General features: G+C 34.6%; 1 protein-coding gene across 2 annotated transcripts in view; it reads left to right on the top strand.

Annotated features, from left to right (window-relative positions):
* The window catches only part of LOC106867959 (hyccin), a 331,646-nt gene that overhangs the window by 212,413 nt on the left and 91,239 nt on the right, over positions 1-27,994 (top strand). For both annotated transcript variants that reach the window (XM_014913039.3, XM_014913040.3), the window contains one exon: positions 1,620-1,741. In XM_014913039.3, the coding sequence (XP_014768525.1) occupies positions 1,620-1,741 (122 nt within the window). The remainder of the gene's footprint in view (positions 1-1,619; positions 1,742-27,994) is intronic.

The following is a 27,994-nucleotide window of genomic DNA, read 5'->3' as shown; positions in this document are numbered from 1 at the left end:
AGACATGCAAAATTTATAAGGCTCCTTGATAGTAAAACATGGCAATTGGCTGTAGGGACCTGCTGGCTTAGTTAAGTGTGACCTGTGGCAATTTTGTATGAAATTTGGAGCACAGATGAACTGAAAGAAGCATCTAATGTATGCAAGTGAAACAACCATGCAGGTTAGGATAGTTGATGTATCTGGATTATGTATGCTTGTTGGTAAAGTGCCTTTTGGAAGGAAATAGAGTAGATCTTAGGATAACAGATCTCAAAGATACAGTGAACGGTGATTTACCTTACTGCAGATCTGCCCTATCTATGCTAGTGTAGTAAGAAAAAATGTTATTCATCATCATCTTTTAATGTCCATCTATATTGGCATGGATTGGACTATTTTGATAGGATCTGATGGTTCTAAGAACTGCTTCGTACTCCAATGTCTGTTTTGTCTATGTTTCTATGGTTGGATGCTCTTTCCAAATGCCAGCCATTTAAGTACCTTGCAAACTGAGTACTTTTTTATGGCACCAGCACTAGTGAGGTCACTATGCAACTTTTAAAACAAAGAACTCATTCAGCTGGGTGATACTAGAGTAGAGATGGATGTAGATTTATGGTAGGAGATCAGAGGTTAAAGTATGAAAGAAGGGCCCAGAACAGAACAGGTTTCTGTTGAGAAGCTACATAGCTCCTCACATTGTCGAAAAGTGGTGGCAGTAACTGGGTTGGAACTAGAAAGAGAGATAAAATAGTGGTACTGGGATGTCGGGGTGAACCCTGAACGTATAAGAAGGTGAATAGAGGTTGGTGCAGACAGAAGAACAGGGAGTGAGAGTGGATAGATGTTGCAAGTGTATATGAAGAGAGTGATGGATGATTGGAGATGGGGAGTTGGTGAAGGGACAAATATAGTGAAGAACAAGGATTGAAGAATGGTTGATGAAAAATTCAAGGAGGGACAATGATAGACAACAGAAAACACAATCTATTGCCAAGTTTAATGATAATGCCAAGATACTTAAACTTAAAGCATCTTGCTACTTATATAGCTGGCAGTGTACATTAAGATTCTCTATTGCCATATTGTTCATTAGTATTTTAAGACTAAAACTCAACCAGTGTAAGTAATGTTTAATATTACATGGGTATGGCTCTGTTGAAATAAGATACTCTTTTAATAGTTAATGTGATGGGTCTTTATAAGCTTTGTTTTACACTTAACCAAAGTTATTGTGAGTTTCTGCTTTTGAATTTCTTATACTATATTTTCTTGAATATTGAGGCTATTATGAGCAAGGTTGTACCTGTAGGATCAAGTGTTATTAATAATAGGTACTCTACATTAACAATGAGATGAGATGAATCGTGAGAATATACTACATAAGCGACCCATATACTCTGTATGCCTTTGACGAAAAAGAAGATGGGGGTGGAGATGATGATGCAATAGTTTGAAAATATATATTTCAACAAACAACAGAAATAGCAAAGCAAGAAACCGTTGTAGCACTGGTCCAGTGGTATAATCTGCAAATAAATTTGTATTGACTAAATTAATTTTGAAATGATGCTTCAGTTTTTCTATTACTTAAATGATTCTCATTGTCATTTTATTTATTTATTAATTTTTTGCAGCCAGTAAACTTGAGTACACTTGCACTTACTGAAAGTGCATTAGCCAGGTATGAGAAAACGGAAGCTGAAACTTGGACTGGTAATCGTCATCCACAGTATGAGACGATCCATGGTCAGAACAGGTTAGTTGACACTTTTTGCTCTTATTAACTTTTACCATTGGAAAGTGCAGTAAGTTGGTGGAATTGGTAGAGCACCAGGAAATACTGTGTGCTAGTTGTTCCATGTTTTTATACTCTGAGTTTAAATTCTGTCAAGTACAACTTTGCTATTCACTTTTTCAAAGTAGATAAAATAAAACGCCAATCAAGTACTAGGGTTAATCTAATTGGCTAATCCTTCGCCTGAAAATTGTTGCTAGCTTTGAACCTAAATTACAAATTATATCTACCATTGTATTTAGAGAACAAGCTAATACATCCTTTTTCATTGGGATATTTCATTAGAGTAGTGATCATCATCATTATCATCATTTATTTAAAGTCTACTTGCATGGGTCAGACGGAGTTTATTTAAGCAGATACCCATCCTGTCACCAACCCTCATCTATTTTCAAGCAAAGTAATATTTCCTCATGGCCAGACATGTCTTTCATGGAAGAATGGATTACACCACTGGACCAGTACTACATGGCTTGTATGATGATAATGCTCATTTATAGCTACCATGCAGTGTCACGATAAGGAGAGAGAGAAAGAGAGGGACACACACACACATGTAAATATGACAAATATGTACCTATATATGTAAATATGACATGTATGAGTTTATTATTTGATTGGGTTTCAAAATTCCAGTTGTTGTTCATTCAACAGCTATCCTTTCTGTTTGTATTTGTTTGGTAGATTTCTTTCTAAACTAACATAATTTTCAGAGCTAGAAGTATTCTAAAAATTTAATTTAAAGTAAAACAAAACATTTCAAAAATTTAAAAAGTAATTCATTTGTTAAACTTAATATGAATTACTGTTAAGCTACTGCTATCTCTCTCTCAACTCATTGCCATTTTACTAGTGTCAGTCTTAGAAAATTGAAGTACACTTCAATTTCCTACATAACTATTTTGAGAAATCCTTCAGCTTATTTTTGTCAAATCTTGTAGTCAAGCAATTTTAATTTGACCTATATTAGTTTGAAGGCCTTTACTCATAGCTCTCTGGCTAACCTGAATGAAATGCTATAATTATTTAGGCTTTATTTTCACCAATTAGAAGCTTAAGGTTGTATTTTCTGAGTCTTTTGTACTATTTTACTGTGTTAAGATAATTTCATTCTGTAGAGAAAAAAGATACAAAAACATTTTTGTTTTGTACATAATGAATGATCTGTTCATTTGTTTTTTCATTTTCATTTACCTTTGTAATTATAAAATTGTAATTTCAAGTTACCTTAATACAAACATCCTGTGTATTTTTAGATTATGTCTGGTTCCAACTATAAGCTTTCACTATATATAATTGCTAAATACTAACTTCTCTGTCATCATTGAAGTTTCAGATAAATTCTTAAGTTTGTGTTTGTGTATTTAAGAAGTTTGCTTTGCAACCAAATGACCTAGAGTTAGTCCTACTGCATAACAGCGTGGACAAGTGTCTTCTACTATTATTCTGAGTCAGCTAAACTGCAGTAAACCTGTTGTCTGTGCATGCATGCAAATATAAATGTGTGAATATTAATATTTTGCTTGTCACCATTTAAGTAAAATGCTGATGAAGTTTACATTTCATGTTGACATTATGACCAATTGCTGTATGCTTTTGAACACTTGTGGAATATAAAATTCTTTTATTTTAAAACAAGTGTTGGCAACAGGAAGAACATCTGGCCATAAAATTCTGCTTCAGAATCAAATCCCCTTCAAGTAATGCTAACAGAGTAAAACCTTTTAATGTTCAGATTAATCTGTAAAATGTAATGCTTATTTGTCCACATTATTTTGAATTATTCAGGTTCAAGAGGGGTGTCCACAATATTTGCTTGTAACTTTGTTAATTTTTTACGAGTAGATTTGAAATTTTGTCAGTGGGTGTTTATTTAACAGTGGTTTATATTTATGTAATTTTAGCTGATCTACCTGATTAAGTTTGACTTTTATGGGCAGGTAAATTTAATTTACAGGTGTAAAAGCAATAGCATTATGGATAAGCACTAAAATTGAAATTCTTAATGTATCTTACCTGTTTGATTTATTACTAAAATTATCCCAGATGTCAACCGCCAACAATTTTACCACTTTTCAAGATGAGGTACATTAATTTGAATTAATTAATATACAGATATAATCGGTACAAGATTTTTTCCTTATATTTCATTCATTTTCATTGAAAATAAAGTTCAAAACTATTTTACTAGTCAATTGGCTATGTACTCTTATACAATTTAATGAATACATCTAATAAAAAAAGCTCATTAACAGGTGAGACAAAGGTGTGGAAAAAAGCTCATTAACAGGTGAGACAGGTGTGTAACACATACTGAAAATTAATATGATAATGATGATTTCTCACTTTCATGTATTATTTGTAATAAAATGAAAGGAATATATGATAGTATTACTATCAAACAACAAAATATAGTTATGCTATATCTCTTTTGTGAAACTGTCCAAAGCACCATTTACACAAGGGCACTTTGCAAAACAAACACATATATGAGGTCTCAACCTGATATCCTGTCAGAGATTTTCTTTTTTGCAGCGAACGCAGTCTGCAAACTTATTTCCTTCCATTTATATTTTCTGCTTTATGGAAGTTAATATTTTCTCTGTTGACATCTACCTCAGTTAATTTTACTTTTCTCCCAGTTCTGTGCTTCCTGGAAGAAAAGCCATCATGTAACTGAGATGCAATGTCCACACAAAATTTCAAATGGTTGTAGTCTTTTGGTGACAAAGGTACTTTGTGGCTTTTTACATAAACAATATATGAATTAACTATAGTTAAATTTACTAAAAACCACAAAATGTACCTCCACCATTTCTCCTATGTCATCCAACTGGGTAATGCCTGATATTGGTCAACCCCACCCATATATTTATTATAGCAAATATTCACTAGGGGTTTCCCCTCAGCACCAGCACCAGGTTGTTCATTACTAGACTGAAATAAAATCTGTCTTTTGTCTTTGTATAAAGTTGCTAACAAATTTTGTTTTTGCATTTGTAGAATGTTCCCTATTTTTTAAATTTTGTTTTCATTTCACGGCATAAACCTTTGCAGTTGCCCATAGTAGTACTGTACATGTAAGTACTTACGCAGGCAAGATGTTCTGCCGAAGCCACTGAAGAAAAGAAACAGTCAAAATAGAAGTGTCGGTGTTGATAGTGAAATGGCTCAGTTAGAGATCATGCTACATCATATCCCAATCCATATGGTCTGTTTCCACTATATTTTTTTTACCTGTTTAGACATTAAAGTGAACACAATATCCTGTGTGTGATTCACAGACTTCCCACACCTTGATGCCCCATTTAGTGGGTTTGACAGGCATGTACTGCCAAAAATGTACTCTGTCCTTGTAGCCTATCATGGCTTCATCTACACTGAGATTTTTCCCATGCAGATACACTGTTTTATACCTATCACAAAATAAATCAATTACAGGGCGTACTTTATACAGGGGATTATAGTTTGGGTCGATTTTGCCGGAGGTTTTAGTGGAATTGACTAAATGCAAATATTGAGATATTTTTGAATACCTTGTCTTAGATATAATGCTGGAGATATATAGATCACCATACCTTGTATCAGGACTCCAGTAGTTCCACAGTCGAGGAAGCTGCTGGATGCCAAACATAATGTTTATAGTAAAAAAAAGCTCACATTTCTGCAGTATCAGTTGACTGCCATAGTGGATCAGGTCTTCCACGAATAGAAATTATTTGTTGAGCATATTTATTTGTTTCCTCTGTGACAATTTCCAAAAAATTTTTTGGTAAAAATAAGAATAGTCCAATGGTTGAGCATTGGGAGGTAGATTGTGTTGTGGACCAGTCTTTTCTGTGAAATCAGTAATTGTAGTTGATGTACATTATGGCAATCGTGTTGCCATAATGTTTTCAATATTATTTTCATCACTTTCATTATCAAAATCTTCCTCGTCTGACAAAGATTCATAAATATCAATATCAGATTTGTCCAAAGACAAATCACTGTTGTTTTCATTTATATTTCATACATCCTCAAGAGTAAAACCTTCAAAGTCAGAATCGTTACTTGCTGACACCCTATCATTAAAAACTAAGATATACTCTTTATCTTCATATGTTGAAAAAGCCAAGAAGTCTCGAAAATTTCATGGTATTTTTATTTGAATAAAGGCAGGAAATGGCTTTATCTCACATTATTTCAAAGCTACAAAAATTCAATAACATGACTTGTTTATTTTTTTTTAGCAATTTTGTAGAAGAATTAGATACAGATTTGGCCAGTTCAGACAAATAAAGGGGTATTATTTTCGGCCAGTTTTGGCCAGTTTGAACACTAAAGAATTAAAGAATGAATAGCGGTTTTTCTTTTCCCTTTAGCTACTGATTAAGAATTTGACCTCTTGTGCTGCCATCTTGGACAAATATACTTCTCAGTTATATCCTTAGGATTAGTTACATTTAACACTGCAAGCTACCAAAATGCTCATCTGTTTGACAATGCTACTTTTGTTTATAGCAACATGTTCCTGTGTTATAGTATCCAACAACAGCTGACTGAACTGGAACATTTGACAGTTCTGTGTTGAGACCACTTTCAATATAAGTATCTATATGACAGACACAATACAGTTTTGATGACCATATATAAACTACTAACCTCTCATTTCTCTCATACTCTTCTCCATTTGTGTTTTCGGTGTACAAATACAGATATATAAGTGGAGCCATTCATACATAAGTGTTATTGTAGGCCATAAGTGTTATTTTAGGTCTAGTTTTAGCTAGTTAAAATCTATATTGTTCTTTTCATCATGAGGATCATATTCCAACTCCTGATTGAATTCGAGTTTGGCACTGAAAATCTATAAAACATTCATATCTTATATAGTCTTAATATTGTATGTCACTGTTATGTATGTATGTTTTCCTGTATTATTAAGTCTCTTAGTTATGGACATAGAACAAAGTTGTATAAAATGATCAACTTTCAACTAATAGAATATCAAATTGATGTGGCCAATTATAAGTCTTTGTTGTACATAATGGTCTACAGGATTGTTGTCTCAGTGGAACAGAATGATCAACAAGAATTTCTTTATGTTTCTTTCACTACTCAACAAAGTTATTTGTAGGGAGTCTCATCACTTGCTTTTTTTTTTGCTTTTTTTGTATTCCTTATTTTCTGACACATGAGTTTTGCTACATCTGTGATCACTTGTACAAAAGTGTTGTGGTTTTATTGTTAGGTCATAGTGCCAATAATACTTGTATTGATTGTATCTTACTTCAGTTTTAATTTTGTTGCTTACTAATTTCTCATAAATTTTTTATCCCACTACTATCAACTTTTCAATGATTTCACGTTCAAATAGTGATATTAGTTTGTTTACATTGTATCAGCTGTTATTTCTTTTTTTTTTTGTTTTGTTTTTGCCTATGTGTGTACTGTAGTAATCTTTGGTTGACTTTGTATCAACTACATCAACCACTACATTCCAACCGCAAATGCACATGCCTACAAATCATGCACACTCACACATGCACGCACAACATGCACATGTACAATGCACAACCTACAAAATGCTCACACATGAAAAACAAAAAAGAAAAACAAATGGAAATAAAGATATAAGAAAACAATTTCAACAAAACAGTACCATGATAATACGCACATACGTGAAAACATAGAGGCAATGCGTGACATAACAGGAGCAAGAATTCAGTTTGATGATTTGAAATCATTGGAAAGGTTATGGGGTGGGGTGGGAAGAGAAATGTATCACCAATTAGTTTGCAATAAAAGTATAAATGAAGTGAATAATAATGTATGTGTTTATTGGTACTATGACCCAACCAAAGCACAAGAATATTGATTGCAACACTGTTTCATACCAAGATTCTTGCAAAGCAGATTAATATATATATAATGAGGATGATTTTATTCATATTTCTCTCTCTCTCTCTCTCTCTCTCTCTCTCTCTCTCTGTAAGTATGTGTATATATATATATATATATATATATATATATATATATATATATATACATACATTCATATATATATATGCACAAATAATATGAATATTATCTATGATGATGATGATGCTGTATATGTGTGTATTGCTTATATTGTAATTAAGGTTATTATTGTCCAGATATAAATTCTCTTTTCCTGATTTGTACATATTTATATATTTTTTTTATTAATCTGCCATTATTCATTTCTTCTTCGGTGCAGAGATCCAGGAAGAAAATTATTCCATAATTATACCTAGGAAGTGATTTGTAATATTCATCTGTATATGCAGTTGATTAAGTTTAGACATACGAACAATATTATTTTACTTCTTATAAATGAAGATGAAATACATTCGCTTAAAAATATGTGGAAACAAAAATGTAAAAATACCATTTGGCTGGAGATATGTAAAACTATATGAAATGTATGTGTGTGTGTGTGTCATTTGATGACCATTCCTCAATTGAGAATAAGTCTTATAGAGGTTTCAGTTAGGCAAGCAGATACTGTGAATTTTCCTCATATATTGTGTGCTGTGTTTTATTTGTGATTTGAAAATATTTAATTTGTTCTGAAATGAAATTTTCAGATCCTTGTAACTCGTGTTTCTTTCTGTTTTAAGGTCTAACTTCTTTTTAACCATTTTGTTACAGTATTTTTATTGAAATACACTGCTTTTGTTTCCATTAATTTTTAAAATAATGAAGAATTTAGTGAAATAGCTGTAATTATTAAGGTGGTGTTTGGAGCATAAAATAACATACAATTTTGATGAAAAGTTTTAATTTAGATCACTTTAAAACAAGAAGTTGGTACCACAGAACCAAGAATGGTCACAGGCATGTTGGTATCAACAGAGTTTAAGTAATATTGTAAAAATTGTAAAAGAATAGTTTGTTACATGAACTGTCAAATAGTTTCTGACAACCCTTGATGTTTTGTCAGGATTCATAACTTGTATTTAAAAAAAAATAGTTGGTGTACATCTTTTCAGCTTATCTATCACCTGAAATTATTGTATATCCAGTAAACCTGCATATCTTCACTTTCAGAATAATCACTGTGAACTGTGAGAAAGTTCAAGTGTCTCAGAGCTATGAGTCATGTGTTAAGTTGCAAAAGAGAGTGCTAAGTGGTTACAAGAGATTTAAGCCTATTAAATCTAGCCCTTCCTATGCACCAAGGTTACAACCAAGTGTGAGTATATATATACATACATATATATATATATATATATATACACTTGGTTATATATATCTGAGAAAGGGTTAAATATAGGTACATTGTAAGCCTTGTTAACCTTAAATCTACTCTCACATACTGAATTAGCTTACTAGCAGAGAGCCATTCTAATTTGTTCATAATTACAGTTATATTTTGTCCCCTTTTTCACCCTTGAACCTCTTTTCTTCTTTGTCTCTCTTTTAATACTTGGTGTCAAGCAACAAGCTTTCTCTTTGTGTGTGTGTGTGTGTGTGCTACCTCATCAAACAAGGTCATTTACAATTGTTTTCATGACCAGCAGGTGACAGTTTCAACTCTAATCTCCTCTCTCTTCCACATTCCTTTTTTGCAATCAAGAACAAAAATGTACTTTAGACTGAACATATTTTTGTAAATCATCTGTACTCAATCTCTCCCATCTTCCCACTCTCCTTCTCTCTCTCTCTCTCTCTCTCTCTCTCTCTCTCCTATACACAAACACACTCATACACACTTTTATACACACACACATTCAGGAATTTAAGCCCTATGTATTTTTTTTAAATAAAGGAAAATGATATTATGAAAATGCAAACATGCATACTCTTTCGAAAATAAACCAGTTTTCATTTTTCTTTTAAATAGAAAACTGATATTAAAAACATATGTATATAATTTTGTGCATGTTTTAGTGTGTATGTGTATGTGTGTCCATTAAGTAGTAACCCAGAAAAGGAGCAAGCAATACATACATAGAATACTGTAGTTTATTTTGGCCAGTCCAGAGTAAGGGACCATCGGACAGAATCAAGTAAAATACAGCCTTAGGGCCTTGTCGTTTTGGTCCTAAGACTGTATTTTGCTCGTTTCTTATTTATTTTGTCTTTGTCCATCATCTTAAATCACATTTATTCATTTTCTTGCGTCCACTCTGTGTTGTTTTGTTTGCTCTTGGCTCTATATTCTCTGCAAATTTTGGAGGGTACCACCAATATGGGAAGTCATCAGTCTTATCATTACTGGTGTGAAACTGAGTATTACTAATTGGTTGATAACTAATGAAGAATTAGGGACCTTCTGTGTCTGTCTCCCATCCAGTTATACACTTAGTACACGTTATATCGTTTGTTTATTTACCATACATTTTTTCATTATATATATACATAGGAAAAATTGATTTTTTTATAAGAAACAGTTAAATAAAAAAATTGTTTCTTATAAAAAAATAGATTGTTCTTATGTATGCCGACTTTTGAATCATCCTGTATATATAAATATAAGAATACAATTAAACCTGATGCATTTTTTTAAATAGAAAAATGTTACAAATATGTGTTTGTTTGTGTGTGTATGTGTGTATATATATATATATAATGGTTAAAGAGGACAACAAACGTTAAGGCAAGGCAAACATCTCGAGTCACATGCATTATTATTATTGGAAAAGATTCAACGATTTAAAGTCTTACAGCTGTTTCTGTAAGACTTTGAATTTTTTCCAATAATACTAATGTATATGACTTGAGATGTTTGCTTTACCTTAATGTTTGTTGTCCTCTTCAACAATTATATATCCGCTATATCAGAAATCTGCAATGGCTCTATAACTACCATCTCGGCTACAACCTTGGAGCCCTAGTAATCCATTGCAGCACTTATCTAGTATTCTTAATCATTTAGATCACCTGTGAACTAAACCCCCATATTATATATATATATATATATATATATATATATATATATATATGATGGACTCTCCTGTTGATTTAGCTCTATGAGGATCTGACAGCCTACACTTTCTTTGTTAGTCATAATACTTATGTCAAATGTGACATTTGAGTCCTGCCAGTGATTTGCAAAGAAGCCCACAGCTGTTGCAAGTATGAGTATTATGGGTCAGTGCAGGTAGTATATTTACAGCCACTTTTCTCCTTTGCCTTGCACCCCTAAGCCTGTTAATGCTGGTTGAAACAAAGTCTCTTATACCATCTTTTTTATTTGATATGCATGGGCGACTGCTGCGCTTCCACAAAACAACTGTGCCTGGACTCGTATCTCAGTAATCAACTTTCTAGATGCATCCCATGGACATTCATGACTGAAGGGGGCCTTTTACACACACACACACACGTGTGTGCGCATTTCAATAATTCTTGACCTCTTCCCACTAGCTGTAGTGTGTATAAAATTGCTTTCACTAATATTCTTCAAGTAATAAAACTACTGTGATAACTGTAAAGCCATTAAATTTTTGTTGACCTGTCCAACCCTATCAGTTTTTAATAAAAAAAACACTGTGAGAAATGAGAAATATAAGTGTTTGAGAATGATGTGTAATGATTCAATAGTTTATTACTGCCTCTACTGCTTGTTTAATCACCACTACCATTATAATAAGTACAAATACCATATGGTTATGAACACCACTATTGTAACTACTCCATTCACCATAACCTCCATTTCTTGATTTAACTCTGTTTCCTAAACATCATTCTTCATTGCCCAACATGTCCAACAACCAAGAAATTAGGTGCCTCTCTTTTTATCCAGTTTGCTTTTTTGATTGATTATTTGTGCATCAGTGTTGATCTTTCAAACTACTGAAGCTAGTCTGTTCAGTTTTTTCCAGCAGTTATTATCAAAATGTAATAGATTTTATTTATTTATCTTATTTCATTTATTTATTGTCAAAATTTGCTTTTTTAGAGTAAAATTAGTTGAATATATGATGGGTAAATTACAAGTTTTATGATAAATACCAATTGCAACACAGTAAAATGAACTAGAAAAAAAATACTGTTGGATGTATAGTTAGATGACAACACAATTTTTCATCCAGATTTGGTTGGTTATGACAGTTAGTACTGGAAAATATATCCAAGTACTGACCACATAAATAGAAAAAAAAAAAAAAAGATGGTTTCTTTTGTTTTCGTTTGTTACCTTTTGCTTAATATTGGGTTAAATATTTCATCTGTTTATGTAATGGAAAAGAAGATATTTGCACATAGAATCTAGTTGTGTTTGTATTTTCTCTCTATGATTAACTGATGTCAAAGCAAATTATGTAGAAAACTCTCTCACTAATTAAAAACAAGAACACAACCAACAATAATTATAATGAGTTCTGTAAATAGGTACAAAGCCTTGGTCAAGTAGAGCTAAGTGTCTTGTCCAGTGTTTCAATGGTATGAACCCTCGAGAGATATTTTCTAAATCAGTTTTGCTTTTTCTTTGTTAAATAATGATGATTCTTTTTTTTGACATAAAGCTAAATTTATATGGGGAAAAGTATATGTATAATCAATTATATTGATCTTTTAACACATTTCTTATATCTCTTTCACCTACTTTGGTAAGATAAAAGACATAAATTTTCTTTGCTATGATTTGAATTCAAACCAATGAAATACAGTCACAAGACAGAGGTAGTGACCAATCTGTTTCCTATCATCTCAACTAATTATAGTTGTACTAATTAGTTAATTAGTAGCACTGCTGTATTTACAAAATCTGTCATGTGATTTGTTTGTATCATATCCTTCAAAATTATGTCAACTAAATACAGTTGTTCTATGTTACAGCTGTGTATGTTAACTAAATACAGTTAAACAGCAGCTTTCTGCCACCATATCAATAACAGCTACAACAAAATAATACTCTCTCACACAGGCACAAGACTAGAAGTTTTATGTTGACCTTAGTACTTGACTGGTACTTTATTTTATTGACTCTGAAAGAATGAATGATATAGTTGACTGTAAGGAGATTTTGAACTTGAAGCATAAAATGCTGCAACAACTACCACAAGGCATTTTGAGTGACACAATAATGATTCTGCCAGCCCACCACTATTATATATATTATATATTAATAAATTTCAGAGAAATTGGAATTGACATGTGAGCAGAGCAGGCCCAGAACACTGCTCTATTGGGGACAGCTAGTATTTTGAGATTGGTGATTGGGTGTTGATACTTCCATGATACTTAACATCCAAGTACCAAATCTTATAATTTGCGGAAAGTGTCACTGTGAAACCTCTGACATCACTCTCACAAAATCAGCCAGAGCAAATAAGACCAAGAGTTCTGAGTAAATTGTATTATTATTATTGTTATTGTTGTTATTATTATTATTATTATCATCATCATCATCATCATCATCATCATCATCATCATCATCATCATTGTTATTATTATTATTATTACTGTTATTGACAATGATGATGATGATTTCTTTTATTGGCCATAAGGGCCCAAGATATGGAGGACAATACTGAAGAATGAGTTACAGCAAAAAAAAAATAAAAATACAAAATCAAAAACATGTGGGGTTAACATCAATCAAGAGGAGATACTACCACATTAAAGGATATAACAGAGGATTTATAATACAAAGTAGAGAAATAAATAATAAACAAATAAATAGAATCCCCAGTAGTGGGGCAGTCCACTTAGGGTAATCGAGGGTAAACCCCACACAAAAATCCTGGATTACTTTGCCATCTCCAAGGCATGGGAAAGTGCCCTCTTCCAGTTTCTTTCCTCCTGCTTAGAAAAACATATTCAGAGTAGATCCATTCAGTCTCACCAGTCTTGCCACTATCAATCACCTTTTGATAAACACACTAGAAGGTAGCACCTTCCACTCTAACCTCACCTTTCTCTTCAAGTGATATTTGAAGAAATTGATGAGGGCTTGACCAGATAAGAATGTGCTTGTCATCAAACCTTTCAGACGGGTCCACTACACAGCCACCTTTGCAACAGCCATAGCCACTAAGCAGAGAAAGATCTACCTTCCTTCTCTGCTAAGGGAAGGTAGTGCATCAATCTTCACTATACACTCAGCAGAAGGCTGAATTCATCTTACAACAACTGTTCCACACAATCTCACAACTCTCTAATGCATGAACACTGAATTATTGCATGCAAAACAGTTTTGTTACCCTGCAAGCGTCCTGAGCAGGTTCGGCTGTTGGCACTTCCATGCCTGAAGAGCTTGTCTCAAACAGGCAATGCCCTTCTGTAGCACTGCCAAGCCAAAGACTTTTGAAAATTGTCCTCTGGAAGAGACTACTCAGACTGTTCTCGTTGCTGCCTAGATTCAATCTTAAGCCATCATCAATCATACCCTCAACTAGCCTCCTATAGAAAACTTGTGTTGTTTTTCTGCTATCAGTTTTGGGCAGCTGGCCCAATGCAGTGAGTGCCTGGCAACATTCTAGATGCCAAATGCCCAACCTTGGTCAACATTTGACCCATGACTGCAGTTCTGTCAATGAGATGAGTTGCGGAAAGACGTGTTGCATGGAAGATGCCCACACCAGTTCACCCTTATTTTCATCGTTATCGTCATCGTCTACATCATCACAGTGATTTAGATGTTTCTGTAGATTCGACAGCCTCAGAGCATGGTGCCACATCATTAAAGATAGCATTTCCAGAACCACTATGGTGTGGGTGTTGACAGCAGATAGATTTTCTGACCAGTGGAATCTGACCCTTCTATAAGAATCAGAAAAACAAGTGCTCCAATCTGGTCAGAGTTGTCTTAGGACAAGGTATGACGGCTAGGCAGTAGTACACTACCGAGGTGATATAGGCATTCGCTACTTCCACCCTAGCCTTTCAGAGACGGCTTCCTTTCTGCCCATTTCTGATTATAATTTCTGGTATACAGACAAGGGTCTAGATTGAGCTACTACTTCTCTGCATTGAGAAGTCACAGCTCCCATACTAAGGAAATGTGAGTAAAACGTTGCAAGAAAGATTCTTCAACCTGAACCATCTGGCAGGTGACCTAGGACTAGACCAATATCCATAGTCTCAGTAAGTCATGTTTGGGAATCCAGCTTCTGATAGGATTGTATGGTGGAGGTACCTGAAGACTCTACTCCAGTGACCCACCCAGAAATAGTATGTATTAATTTTGATCCTGTTTGACCCATGTAATTCTCTTTGCATTGTGGACATTGATGCAATAAATGATTCAATTCCTTTCCTTTCTGGAACTTTTTGGTTTTGCCAAGTTCCATTATTTCACATCTTCCACTGTGAAGGTCTCCACATTTTGTTACCTGCATTACTTCTTCTACTGATGTGAATTTCACCTTTATTAAGAGTCTTTTAAGATTTGGTTGTTGTTTTTGGACATTAATTATTTATGATTCTTTAATTATTTTTCTAAGACCTGATTATTGGTTTAAGGCTGAAAGGTATCGTTTGATCAAATGTAAGATGGTATGGTTTCTAGGATTGTATGAGATGTGTGTATGTTATATATGTGTGTATATATATATATATATACAGAGAGAGAGAGAGAGAGAGAGAGAGAGAGAGAGAGAGAGAGAGAGAGAGAGAGAGAATAACAAACAGACAGACAGTGACAGTGGTTTGTATCCATTTTATATATGCTTATGTCTACAAATGATAGTGTCAGAAATGATACAAGTTGAAATGAGAAAGCATACAATTCATATTAATTCCCCAACCTTCAATTCAACAGCTCTTGTTTTGTTATATTAATTACTTGTATTCTTTTGAAATTGCTGACTCTGTCCCAGACCTAATCAGAACATGTTGCCATGCCTACCTTTTTACTTCTTCTGCATTCTCATTTTCATTAGATCCAGTACTAAACAATCTGAGAGTGAAGTTGATTTAGTATTTATAGAAAAATTGTATAAACTGTCTTCTGCAGATAGTAACAGTCACTGAAATTTTATTCCAGACACCACAGCCTTAAGAAATGAAAGACATCTCTAAATTCTTAGAGAAATTAAAGCCAACTAAGCATCTACTTAAAGGCAAACACTGTAGAATAATGGTCTGCTTCCAGTAGGTCAAGTCTGCAACCTAGATACTGTTGCTAGTTATTTTATTTAACATTTATCATTAATATGCTAAAAAAGAATCTCAACAGCTATGACAAGCAACATTAAAAAATTGGCTTTTGTTAGGTTTTAATTATCTTAAAACATATCTTCAATATTCTTGGATTTTTCTTATACCTATTATAATTGTTTCAAATTTTGATACAAGGCCAGCACTTTTAGGGGCGGGGTTGAGTTGATTGCATGAAGAAGTTTTTTTATTGACCTTAAAAGGATGGAAGGTGAAGTTGACTTCAACAGAATTTGAACCCAGGACATAAAGAACCTGAAGAAATGCTACTAAACATTTTGTCCTGACTCACAAACAACATTGTCAGTTTGCCACCTTCTTGTATCAGCTATAATAGAATATCTTTAGGTTGATTTTAAAATATCATATAGTTAGTAAAAGGAACTTTTAACTTCTGGTAATGCTGAACTTTTCGTCTTTTTAAGGTTGCTAGAATAATTTTTCTTAGTAGTTATATACAAAACTTAGTCAGTGAAATTCTGAAGCATGAAATACTGCTTACATCACCTGCTGATGAGTATCAGTGCAAATAAAAGAATTATCATACATAGAACTGTAATGTTTTAGTGAAGAGAGAATGTGTGTGTGTGTGTGTGTGTGTTTAGATACATACTGAGGGAAAGCGATAAAGTAGCTTGATACTGCGAGATTCTTGGCTCAGTGATTTGCTCACTGGTTGACTAAATGTTAGTTTCCTACTTAGTTCTTTGCTACTAGACTCAGTCTGAATCACAAATTAGGTAGTTTTCTTAAAGAAAGTTCTTTACATTAAATGACGACTGATCTGTGACATGAAAGTGTATGACACTTAAAACATAATACCATTCCTTTTTACTGGACTAAAGGATTTAAACTACTTTCTGCTGTTGATCTTATACATATGTCAAGTATTTCCATAATGTCATCATATTACAGACTGAAACTTCAGAAAAATAGTATCCCCTACCTGACCACCTCTCCTACAACTGAATAATTTTAGTCCTATAGATAATGCCTTGTCTCAGTTGTTTTAAACAAAGTTGTTCTATTTTTCTTCCTACATTTTGTTTAAGAAACAATCATGCTATGGATATAAACATCTTTGCCCACCTGATATTGTGCATGTCTCTTATATCAACATGTGTGCATGTAGCTACATACACACACATAGATAAACACACAGTTGTGTGTTAGTGCAACATATAGCTAAATAATAATTTGCATTATAAGTACACCAAGTTCTAATAACCAAGTATTGATACTACTGGGTGTACCTATCTATCTGTCTATCTATCTATCTATCTATCTACCTATCTATCTATCTATATATATATATACACACACATACCCACTCCCACACTCACAACATACACACATGCACACACAGAAACGTGTGTGTGTTTATAAATGTATAAGCATAATTGGGCTTGGGATATAACATATACCTACATATATACATGTAAATATATTTAACAATATGTCAAGAGAGAAACAAATACTGAAAATATTCAGAAGATGAACATTTGTGTATAAGCATATAGATGTTTATATATTTACAGAACAGATTTACATGGAGTACAAAAGATACCTTGTATTTTAGGTCTGACTGCTGTTTCTTGGGGCTTGGAATTACGTAATAGTTGTAATGTTGGCAGATAGTGTGCAAAAAGTCAAGGATATGCAACCAGCTGTGGATGCATATAAACATTACTGTAAATCTGGCCTCTGTCTTTAGGATACATGCGTGCACACACACACACACACACACACACACACACACACACACACACACACACACACACACACACACACACAGATACCGTGGTTAGGTACAATAAAAGTATGGAGCAAAAAAAATATATATATGCACACAAATGAACAAAAAGTCATTCCGATTTCCCACCCTTGTTAATTTAAAAATGTTATATGAGATTAAGAAATTATTATCATTACTATTACAACCAAGCCAGTGACCCAATTCGAACTGTTCATTTCGGTTCTTAACATACTTTGGGAAAGTTATGAATATCAATGGTTTTCCATCTTCTGCAAGAAACTTATTTTGTAGTTGTTTTTGTTACTATATAAATGTGTAAAAAAAAAAAAATCTTCATTCCATTCTGTATCTGTTCTTTTATTAGTTGCTCTTTTATTCAATATTGCAGTAAATTCTAAATAATTAAACAATGCAGTATTTTACTTTCCAACACCACCATTTCTGACTGACACAAAATGAGAAGAAAAAAGATATATAAAATTTACTGATAGGCACAGGCATGGTTGTTTGGTAAGTAGCTTGCTTACCACCACATGGTTCCGGGTTCAGTCCCACTGCATGGCACCTTGGGTAAGTGTCTTCTACTATAGCCTCGGGCCGAACAAAGCCTTGTGAGTGGATTTGGTAGACGGAAACTGAAAGAAGCCTGAAAAGAACTGAAAAGGCGGTGAGCTGGCAGAAACATTAGAGCACCTGGTGAAATGCTTAGTGGTATTTCGTCTGCCACTACGTTCTGAGTTCAAATTCCGCCGAGGTCAGCTTTGCCTTTCATCCTTTCGGGGTCGATTAAATAAGGACCAGTTATGCACTGGGGTTGATATAATCGGCTTAATCCGTTTGTCTGTCCTTGTTTGTCCCCTCTGTGTGTAGCCCCCTGTGGGCAATAAGGAAATAAGAAACTGAAAGAAGCCTGTCATATGTGTGTGTGTGTCTGTGATTGTCCCCTTAACATCACTTAACAATCAATGTTGGTGTGTTTAGGTCCCCGTAACTTAGAAGTTTGGCAAAAGAGACTGATAGAATAAGTACTAGGCTTACAAAGAATAAGTCCTGAGGTTGATTTGTTCAACTAATGGCGAAGCTCCAGCATGGCCGCAGTCAAATGACTGAAACAAATAAAAAAATAAAGGAATAAAAGTTGAAGCATCCTCTGTTGTGCTATCTTAGTTTGCTAATTCTGTAAGTTAGCCAAATGACACTTTCTTTTTGTTTCTCAGAGTGATAACACTATGCATGTTATACAGTCTGGTTGCACCAAATAGAATGCTTGTACATGATACTTTTATTTAGCACGTGTTAGCTTAGTATTCCTCCCACTACTATTCAATACTATCGTATGTAGACTTGGTGACAACAACAGTGGCAGTATCAGCAGCAACAACTGAAAACAATAGCAGCATTTAACCCTTTAGCGTTCAGATTAATTTGCCAAAAGTAATCCTTATTTATTCACATTAAAAAAAAAATATCTGATATTATTTTGTAGCTTCAAGATAGGAAAGATGTAATTGCTTATATTTAGAATGACATTGCAGAGAAGGTGTGAGAGGCTGGTTCTGGCCAGTTTGAGCATAAAATGTGTAGAATATCTGGGCCGGATACAGCCGGTTTAAACACTAAAGGGTTAAAGGTTATTAATTGAATTAACAATATTATTATATATTCATTGTGTAGATAGGGACATGTGTCTGTGTGTGTGTGTGTGTATACATATATATATATCTATAAACACACACATCATCATCATCGTTTAACATCTGCCTTCCATATATGAACACACACACACACACACACTCACATATATATACATGTATCTATATGTGCGTGCGCGTGTGTGTGTAAGAAATTCCAGGTGTGGAAGTAAGGTCTAGAATCAAAGGGCCTTAGAGTTAATCTAGCAAAGATCAAAATCTTAATAAGTAGGGAAGTGGACAAATTACAAATCACTTCAGGAAGATTGCCCAGCTCAATCTGCCGAAAAGGCAAAACCTAAGAAGCTGGTGATCTGACCAGCAGCCAGCTGCACCAGGCATGGAGCAGGTGATGCATACATCTTATCTTTCCTTGGATCTTATCAGAACATAGTTGAGGATTTGCCAGTGTTTAGACCGTGGGTGTTTCCAGTTCATCTTTTGTCGGCTAGGGAGACGAAATAGGGAGTTGGTGCTCGGTGCAAAGGCCCAGGAGGAGCTAGCCATTGGCATTTCATTTCCCAATGCTGTGATGACCATTAGAGAGTGACCATTTAAGATTCGCCGCCAATATGTAGTCATGAACTAGAGGCTTCCAGCTTTTCAGATTTGCCTCCGGTGCCCATGATACCTTTGGGCATTTTTTTTTTGGCATTGGGCTTTTTTTTTCTGTGACTCAAAGAGTAGAAAGACGAAGCCAGTTGCTGAGTGAATTGTTTGAGATGATCATCGCTGCGTGACAGCCATGCGGACGAACTTGGTCAGGGACTTCTCCACTGCAGCTCAAGAATTGAGATGTGCAGTCTTGTTGAGGAATGGGATGAACCATCTCCAAGGGATAGAGACAGAAAAGTCCAAGAAGAGATGCACATCTGAGCTGGCAGTCAATTGGCTGCCAGCTGAGATGTACATCTTGGTGTAGACATGCGTGCACATGTGCACATATACATGTATGCATGTGTGTACATATATATGTATGCATGTGTGTGTATATATACAGATGTATGTATGTATATGTTTTTTTTTTTATTTATTTTTCCCTGCTGAATTTGTAGGAACAGCATTGCTTATGACCTTTGCATATCCTACAAAACCAGTGGGTTTGATGTCATTAATATTCCATTTAAATTAATGGAAGTTTAACACAAGCATAGAAGACATGAACATAGAGAAGATTTCACAGGGTCAATGCCAATGTTCTGGGGATGAAGACCTGGATATAGTGTTTAGTGCAAGGCCAACAGAAGGGGCTTGATGCAACAAGTGATGAAAAGTAGAGATACAAGTGTGTTGGGGTGCTTGATTGTAGGAGGTATACCATGAGCAATCTCCAATGAACAGAAGTCATTATAGTTGTGATAGAAAAGACAGAGAGGAGAGACAGCATTCCAGTGGGTCAGAGACTGGAGTGTATCTGATAGTGATTAAAGCTTGAATGCCAATCAATAGAGTGGGCCTGCTTTTTCTGACTACACACACACTTACACACACATGTATGTATGTATGTATGTATATCAGAGGAGATGGATAGAGACCTTGATCAACAGAAAGACTGATACATAGGTTTGTGTGTGTGTGTACACATATACACACACACGCACACATATGTAAAGAGCACCATTCGAGTGTGGTCAATGCCAGTGCTGGCTGACTGGTCCTGTGCCGGTGGCATGCAAAAAGTACCATTCGAGCATGGTTGTTGCCAGTGCCGCCTGACTGGCTCCCATGCCAGTGGCACATAAAAAGCACCATTCAAGCATACTCAATGCCTGTACCACTTGACTGGCCCTCATGCCAGTGGCACGTAAAAAGCACCCACTATACTCTTGGAGTGGTTGGCATTAGGAAGGTCATCCAGCTGTAGAAACTTTGCCAGATCAGATTGGAGCCTGGTGTAGCCTTCTGGCTTGCCAGCCCTCAGTCAAACCGTCCAACCCATGCCAGCATGGAAAACGGATGTTAAATGACGATGATGATAATGATGATATATATATAGAGATAGATAGATAGATAGATAGATAGATAGATAGATAGATAGATGCACACAGCAGTATCAATACTTGGTTATTAGAAATTGGTATACTTATAATGCAAATTATTACCTAGCTATATGTTGCACTAACACATAACTGTGTGTTTATACACATAAATGTGTGTGTGCAGAGAGAGAGAGAGAGAGAGAGAGAGAGAGAGAGAGAGACAGGCTTCTTCCAGTGACTCAAATTCATTCACAGGGCTTCAGATGGTCTGTAGGTTTAATAAAAGATACCTACTGAAGGTGCCACACTATGGAACTGAATTCAAAAGCTACTTGGCTTGGAATTAAACTTTTTGACATACCCAGCTATACCTGTATCACCCATGCTATTGTTAGATTATGCCTACTTTTCCATTCTGGAAAGAACTGGTGAGGATTGAAACAAAAAAGTATAGTTTATATATATCATCATTATCATCTCACACACGCACACACGCATGCACACACACACACACATTTATTCACACAGAAGCATTAAAAGAAACAAACTGGTATGTGCACACAGGGCTGCACCCAAAGATATTCATACTCATGCGTAAACGTACATAACCACATACACCATCAATAGAATTAACAGTTGTGTGTCTAAATATCTGACTAATGTTTCAAAGCAATTGTTGTGAAAGCTGGAACTATAATATTTAGAATGGTGGTGATTATAAATCCTTGAATTTTGTATTAATATCATTTGTTCTGTTGCTATTGCTACAGTTTATGTTAAAATGTCATCAGTTAAAAGTCCAATGGAGAATGTAACTTCAAGCATTATCAATATTATTTATTGGTTTTGTGTTGATGTCATTCTCTGAAACTGGAAATAGGCTGTTGGTCTATTTATCTATTTCAGTAATACTTTATTATGCTCAATTTAGTATGTCTTTGCTATTTCTTGTTGCCACTAAATGGTTTAGTGATTTACTAATTCTGTTTCAAGTGTGTATTTTTTAATTTTTTTATATATTTTTTGACCAGGTTTTTTTTTTAATTCTTTATTCTACTTTTTTTTTTTTGGTTTTATAATATAGGTTTTTGGCTGTTGATTTGGTATCAGTTTGTATACATATGGTTCTTGTTTTAGACATGATATGAATAGATAAATAACATTCACTATGTAATGCATTGTAGTGTGTATAATTTTTTTCGTTATTTTTTTGTTTTGTTTTACTATGGAACATTATTTACTTTAAATGTGATTTGAATTCATTTGGACATCATCATCATCAACACCACCATCATCATCATCATCATCTATCAAGTAGTGTCAGAAAAGAAAAAAATAAACAGGAAAGTCTTCTCTGTTTAGAAAAATGTGTTGGACACTAAATAATGCCATGTCAGAAACAGAAAAAAAAAAGATGAGCAAAAAACAAAAGTTGGAATAGGGTTCAATGGTTTTTGTTCTCTTTCCTTCAGTGTGTCAATTTACCTACTCTTGTATAACATAAGGTAGCAGTCCGTCTTCTTCTCATCCCCCACTTACTGTCCTATTACTCTCTAACTCTCTCTCACTAAACTCCTGACATCATTTTTTATTTTCCCTCCTATTACCCCTTTCCCTAACATTGTCTCTGTTACTCTCCCCTCCTAACTTGTGTAACTCTAATAAGAACTGTCTTGAGGAATTGTCCAAACCGACTGAGCCACCCTATTACTGGGGCCACTTATTCAACACAACTCATTACCATTACCACTTTGTCACCCTTCTCCTTCATACTAATCCCTATCATTATTCTTCTTTGTCTCTCCTCGGTCTCCATCACTCCTACCCTAATACTTTTCCCTCTGTTATTCTCTCCATTACCATACTCTCAGAACAAATATATTTCATCCATCTCTTTTGCTTTACAAGTTGTAACATGACCCCCAACAATGCTGGTGATACAAAAGCTACCCAGTACATTCTATCAGTGATTGGTTACCAATTCAGGTAGCAACAATGCAGGGCTTCAATTGGCTCTTGCTGATGGTGAGGCGTCCTTGTGGTGCTGCTACGATGAAAAATGCATTCAGTACACTCTGTAAAGTGTTTGATGTTAGGGATGAGCATCTAGCTGTGCCAACCATGCTGAAAATGAGACTTTGGAGCATCTTGGTCATCTGACCTTTTGAATTCTATTGAACCATGCTACCCATGCCAGCATAGATGAACATAAAATGATGATGACTGTAATGTAGCAAAACATGGAGAATATTCTGCATCATCATAATCGTATAATCTTCACAATTGTTATTGTTATCATCGACATCATTGTCATTATTATCAAACTTACTGTTAACATTATCTAAATCGTTAACTTCACCATAAATTTAATTCTTGTTTTGTTATACTGGCATGGACTAGGTTGGTCTTTTTGTTTTACTTCCGCATCAGTTTTGTAGCTATCTTTGATTTGTTTTGGGGAGTTCTTTATTACCATCATGGTAATTTACCATCATTGACATGCATAAAATTTTTAGAATGCCCTATGTATTCTCATTATATCTTTCAACTAAAGCATTTATGTTATCTTTCTTTTTCTTTACCTCTTATATGCCAATCATTGCTGTTACCATTTTGCATTCTACACTCAATCTATCTCTCAGTTCCTTATATTGCACATTGAGTGTACTGTGGTCAACACATTTATTCTTCTCTGATTAATGGATATCTTGTATCATTATTTGATACCTATTACTTATTTTTACATATAAACAACCTGTAACATTCCAGAAATAAAACACCTATGTGAATTTGATTAATGTTCCACCTCATATATCCCCACCTAAGACGCCCATATTCTAAGATTTGTTTGTGCATTTTCAGAGTGACATAATCTTATGAGAAAGGTTTACCTTGGAAATATTTCAAAAAAACCATCTCCAACTATGTTTTCTTCTTTCTAATGTAACAAACAGCATTGATTTCTGATCAATAAAATCAAAAGAAAGTTTCATGAAACCTTGGTAACATCTCCTCCTTCTTATCTATTTATGATGTATTTTTGCTGTAGTAGGTTGCAACTGAGACACACAGTAAGTAGTAGGTTTCTAGCTTATGTCTGCTAACAGAGCAATCAATTCTCTTGTTTTAAATTATATATAAAAATACATATATATTTTGAACAACAGAAAGTGGTAGACAAAAATACACAACAGCCCATAGAAAGACAAAATAACATTATTGTAAGAAATTTCATCAACTTTTGAATTATTTATATATTAAAGTGGTCATATTTTTTAATCTGTAAAGGGATTGGCTTTAGGAAGGGCATCCAACCGTAGAAACCAAGTGAAATGACATTTCCAAGTGCCTTGACTTTAAGAGCAGTTCTCCCAATGGGAAGAGGCTCAGACCAGCAACTCCATCTTATGCCAACAGGGAAAGATTCATCAATGTCACCAATTAGTTAATTAACTAAACTGCACTACAATTATATGCACAAAGGCATCAGTTTTGTTTCTTGTCATCAGTGTTCATATACAAATATGTATATGTATTAAAAATGAAAAGTTGTAGTGCAACTGAGCACTAGATACAATATGCTAATTATTACAACATGATATGGTGTGATTTTGTTAATTTGAAAACATGCTGTTAATTCATAATTTATTTAATCATAATTTATTTAATCATAATTTTTTGCATAAGCTTTCAATGTTCGTATAGGTTGGAGTGTTCCACTTTTGGCATGATTCTCTGTCTGGATGTTTATGCTTACTTTGTTGCTTATGACCACTTACTTAGCAGTACGACAAAAAGAGATTGATAAAAGTACTAAGGTGAAATAAACACTGGTGTTGATGTACTGAACTGATTCCATTGAAGGTGCTGCTACAACATAACCATATCCAGTGACTGAAGCTGGTAAAAGAAGGAAAGAATATGTTTAAATACAATGGGTGTACTTATATACCCTCTTTCTCTCTCTCTCTTACACACATTCACCCTGATATTTATGTAGTCATAAGTATGTGGGTATATTTGTGCTCACACACACACACACACACACACACACACACACACACACACACACACACACACACACACACACACACACACACACACACACATGTATATACCTGAGTCTGGTGCAGCCCTCCAGCTTGCCAGCTCCAGTCAAACCGTCCAACCCATGCCAGCATGGACAATGGATGTTAAATGATGATGATGATATATAAATAGATAAATATACATACATGTGTGTGTGTGTATCTGTATCTTCAGTGCATTGAAACCTAAATGTTTAATATTCATTAAGAATACCAACTATGGGAAGATTCTAGGATTCACAGTAACTTCGTTGATTTGTGTTTTTTTGAAAAGAATGTTACCAATGGAAGATGTGTAAAAGAGGTGTACTCGCATATAGGCAAGTTGACAAACAACTCTTGCTTTGTGTTGCCCAAATGAACTAAATTATATGTCTGAACTTGCTTGGACATAATGATCTAAGTGGAGGGAATCATTAAACTCAGTGTTGCTGATGATGTCATAAGGCACACCTAATTATTAACTTTAGTGGCAGTGTTGGGTTGGTCTCAGTCTGCACTGACTGGAATACAGAGAATAACTGCCCCTTTAGTAAATAAGGATTGTCTGTATTTTTGTCTTTCTTGTATATATATATGTGTCTGTGTGTGTTTGGATAGGTGGGTGTATATGTGTATATTCAAACTATTCAACCTCAGTTGTGAAGTAGCGAGAGACAAACACAAATAGCATACAGACACACTTTGGGTTCTCACTTAGTTTTTCTCTGCCAAATTCCCCTCACCAAGCATTGGTTATCCAGGGTTTTTAGAAGACACTTACCTAAGCTGTCACACAATGGGACAGAACCTAGAACCACATGGATGGGAAACTTTTTTGACCACATTACCTTACCTTTAGCTGTGTATGCGAGCATGTGTGTGTGTGTACATATAATATATATACACACACAAGGGTTATACCAGAGGTAATGTCAAACACTTTGAGTACCTCAGTGTATTGATCATATTCCTGGAAATCAGGGATTTTAAAGCCATTATCATAAAAAAAACTACAAAAAAAAAACAGTCACTATAATCTTCTGTGTTGATCACTGGGTCTTGAACTTAAGCCTTGGAGAAGAGGTATGACTCCATTCCATGGACTGAATCTTCATTTTCAGATCATTTTCATTGTTTGTGACAAGATGAGAGAAAAAAAAATGTCTTTATTAGCTTCAAATGCTTCCAGCAGCTCAGAGCAGATTTATACCCTTTTCTCCTTCAAATCAAGTATCAGCTACCAAGCTATTCACTTTGCACATACTTCTTGTTACCCAAAGTCTTCCATCATTTTGTGTAATGCATTATGGCCACAGCCCAGTTGTGCAGAAGTTTGCAAATTGTGACTCATCTGTGCAAAAATCATTTTGTCTATTCACTGGCAATTCGTGTCAATGGTTGTAGTTGAGGGTCTCCCACTGTAGGTTGCCTTGAGTGCCAGTTTCCCTTCCTTTAAACTTCATCCATCTGTGAGCATTGCTCTTGTCAATGGTGTCATCTCCTTAAACAACCTTTACTTTGAGTGGCTGCTGGACAACCCACACCCCCTCCTTTGTCAAGAATTCAACGATTGCTAGTTGCTCCTGCTTGGAACTCATTATTTGTCTATAATGAAGAACAGGAAGAAGAGTTACTCTACCAACATGTGCAATTTGAATGACCTGTATCAGTTAATAAAAAAGTTATGTCCACTTTTACGTTTCTTTCTCTACAACTTCCTTTGTGTGTGTGTGTGTGTGTGTGCGCGCGTGTGTTTGTGTGTGTGTGTGTGTGTGTGTTTGTACTCTTATGTATACATGTATGTATGCACAATGTAGAACTGAAATGTCTGAATATGTATGATATTGGGTTACAGGCTTATAGAAAACTTAAGAGACACTGTTTTTGTACAACTCTGTAACGAGATAAAATATTAATGGCAGCTATTTCACAGTGGCTTGCTAGAGATATAATAAAAAAAATATGTCTAAAATCTCAAGGGACATATCTGATCTTCAGTTTAGCTATGCTTTTATCATACACAGCTGATGAAAAACTATTCTCCTCTCAGATAGAATGCTATTCTGTTGCAGGCTATTGTTGTTGCTTAGCCTCAGGTCAGCTGTGATCAGGCAGACCTTCTGTTAGAGACATTCCAGCTTTGTTCATCCTACATTTTTGTATATCTAGGATTATATTATGAAATCTTTATTAAAAATTTTTTTTTTTTAAAGATGGTAGAGTGTGATTGGAGGCAAATTTGACTGTTATTTATGAAAGATTGAGCAACAACACGAAGGTCCTTCATTAATTTCCTCATTAACTTATTGCACTTAACAATTGCATGCGATCTGTTACCCATTCCTGGGTAATGTAAAACAAAGTGATTTCCTCCAAAGCAATAAAATGCTGGATATTTGAATTAATAAACAAGTATGTAGTAGTCCTGTATATAACTCCAGTGTGGTCATTTTCTTTCTATTACAATTAAGAAAATGTAAAATGTAAAAGCAGAACGTCAATGATGATAATGCTAAAGATGATTGTCTTCTCTATTCTGTCTATTATAATTTTCAGACTGTCAAAAATTACTTTCAAACAAAAGTATACAATGTAAGGTATAT

The sequence above is a fragment of the Octopus bimaculoides genome, chromosome 2, assembly GCF_046866305.1.
Source record: "Octopus bimaculoides isolate indiv1 chromosome 2, ASM4686630v1, whole genome shotgun sequence".
In the NCBI taxonomy this organism is placed as follows: Eukaryota; Metazoa; Mollusca; class Cephalopoda; order Octopoda; family Octopodidae; genus Octopus; species Octopus bimaculoides.
The sequence above is the reverse complement of the archived record's forward strand: the minus strand, read 5'-3'. Positions and strand labels throughout refer to the sequence as shown.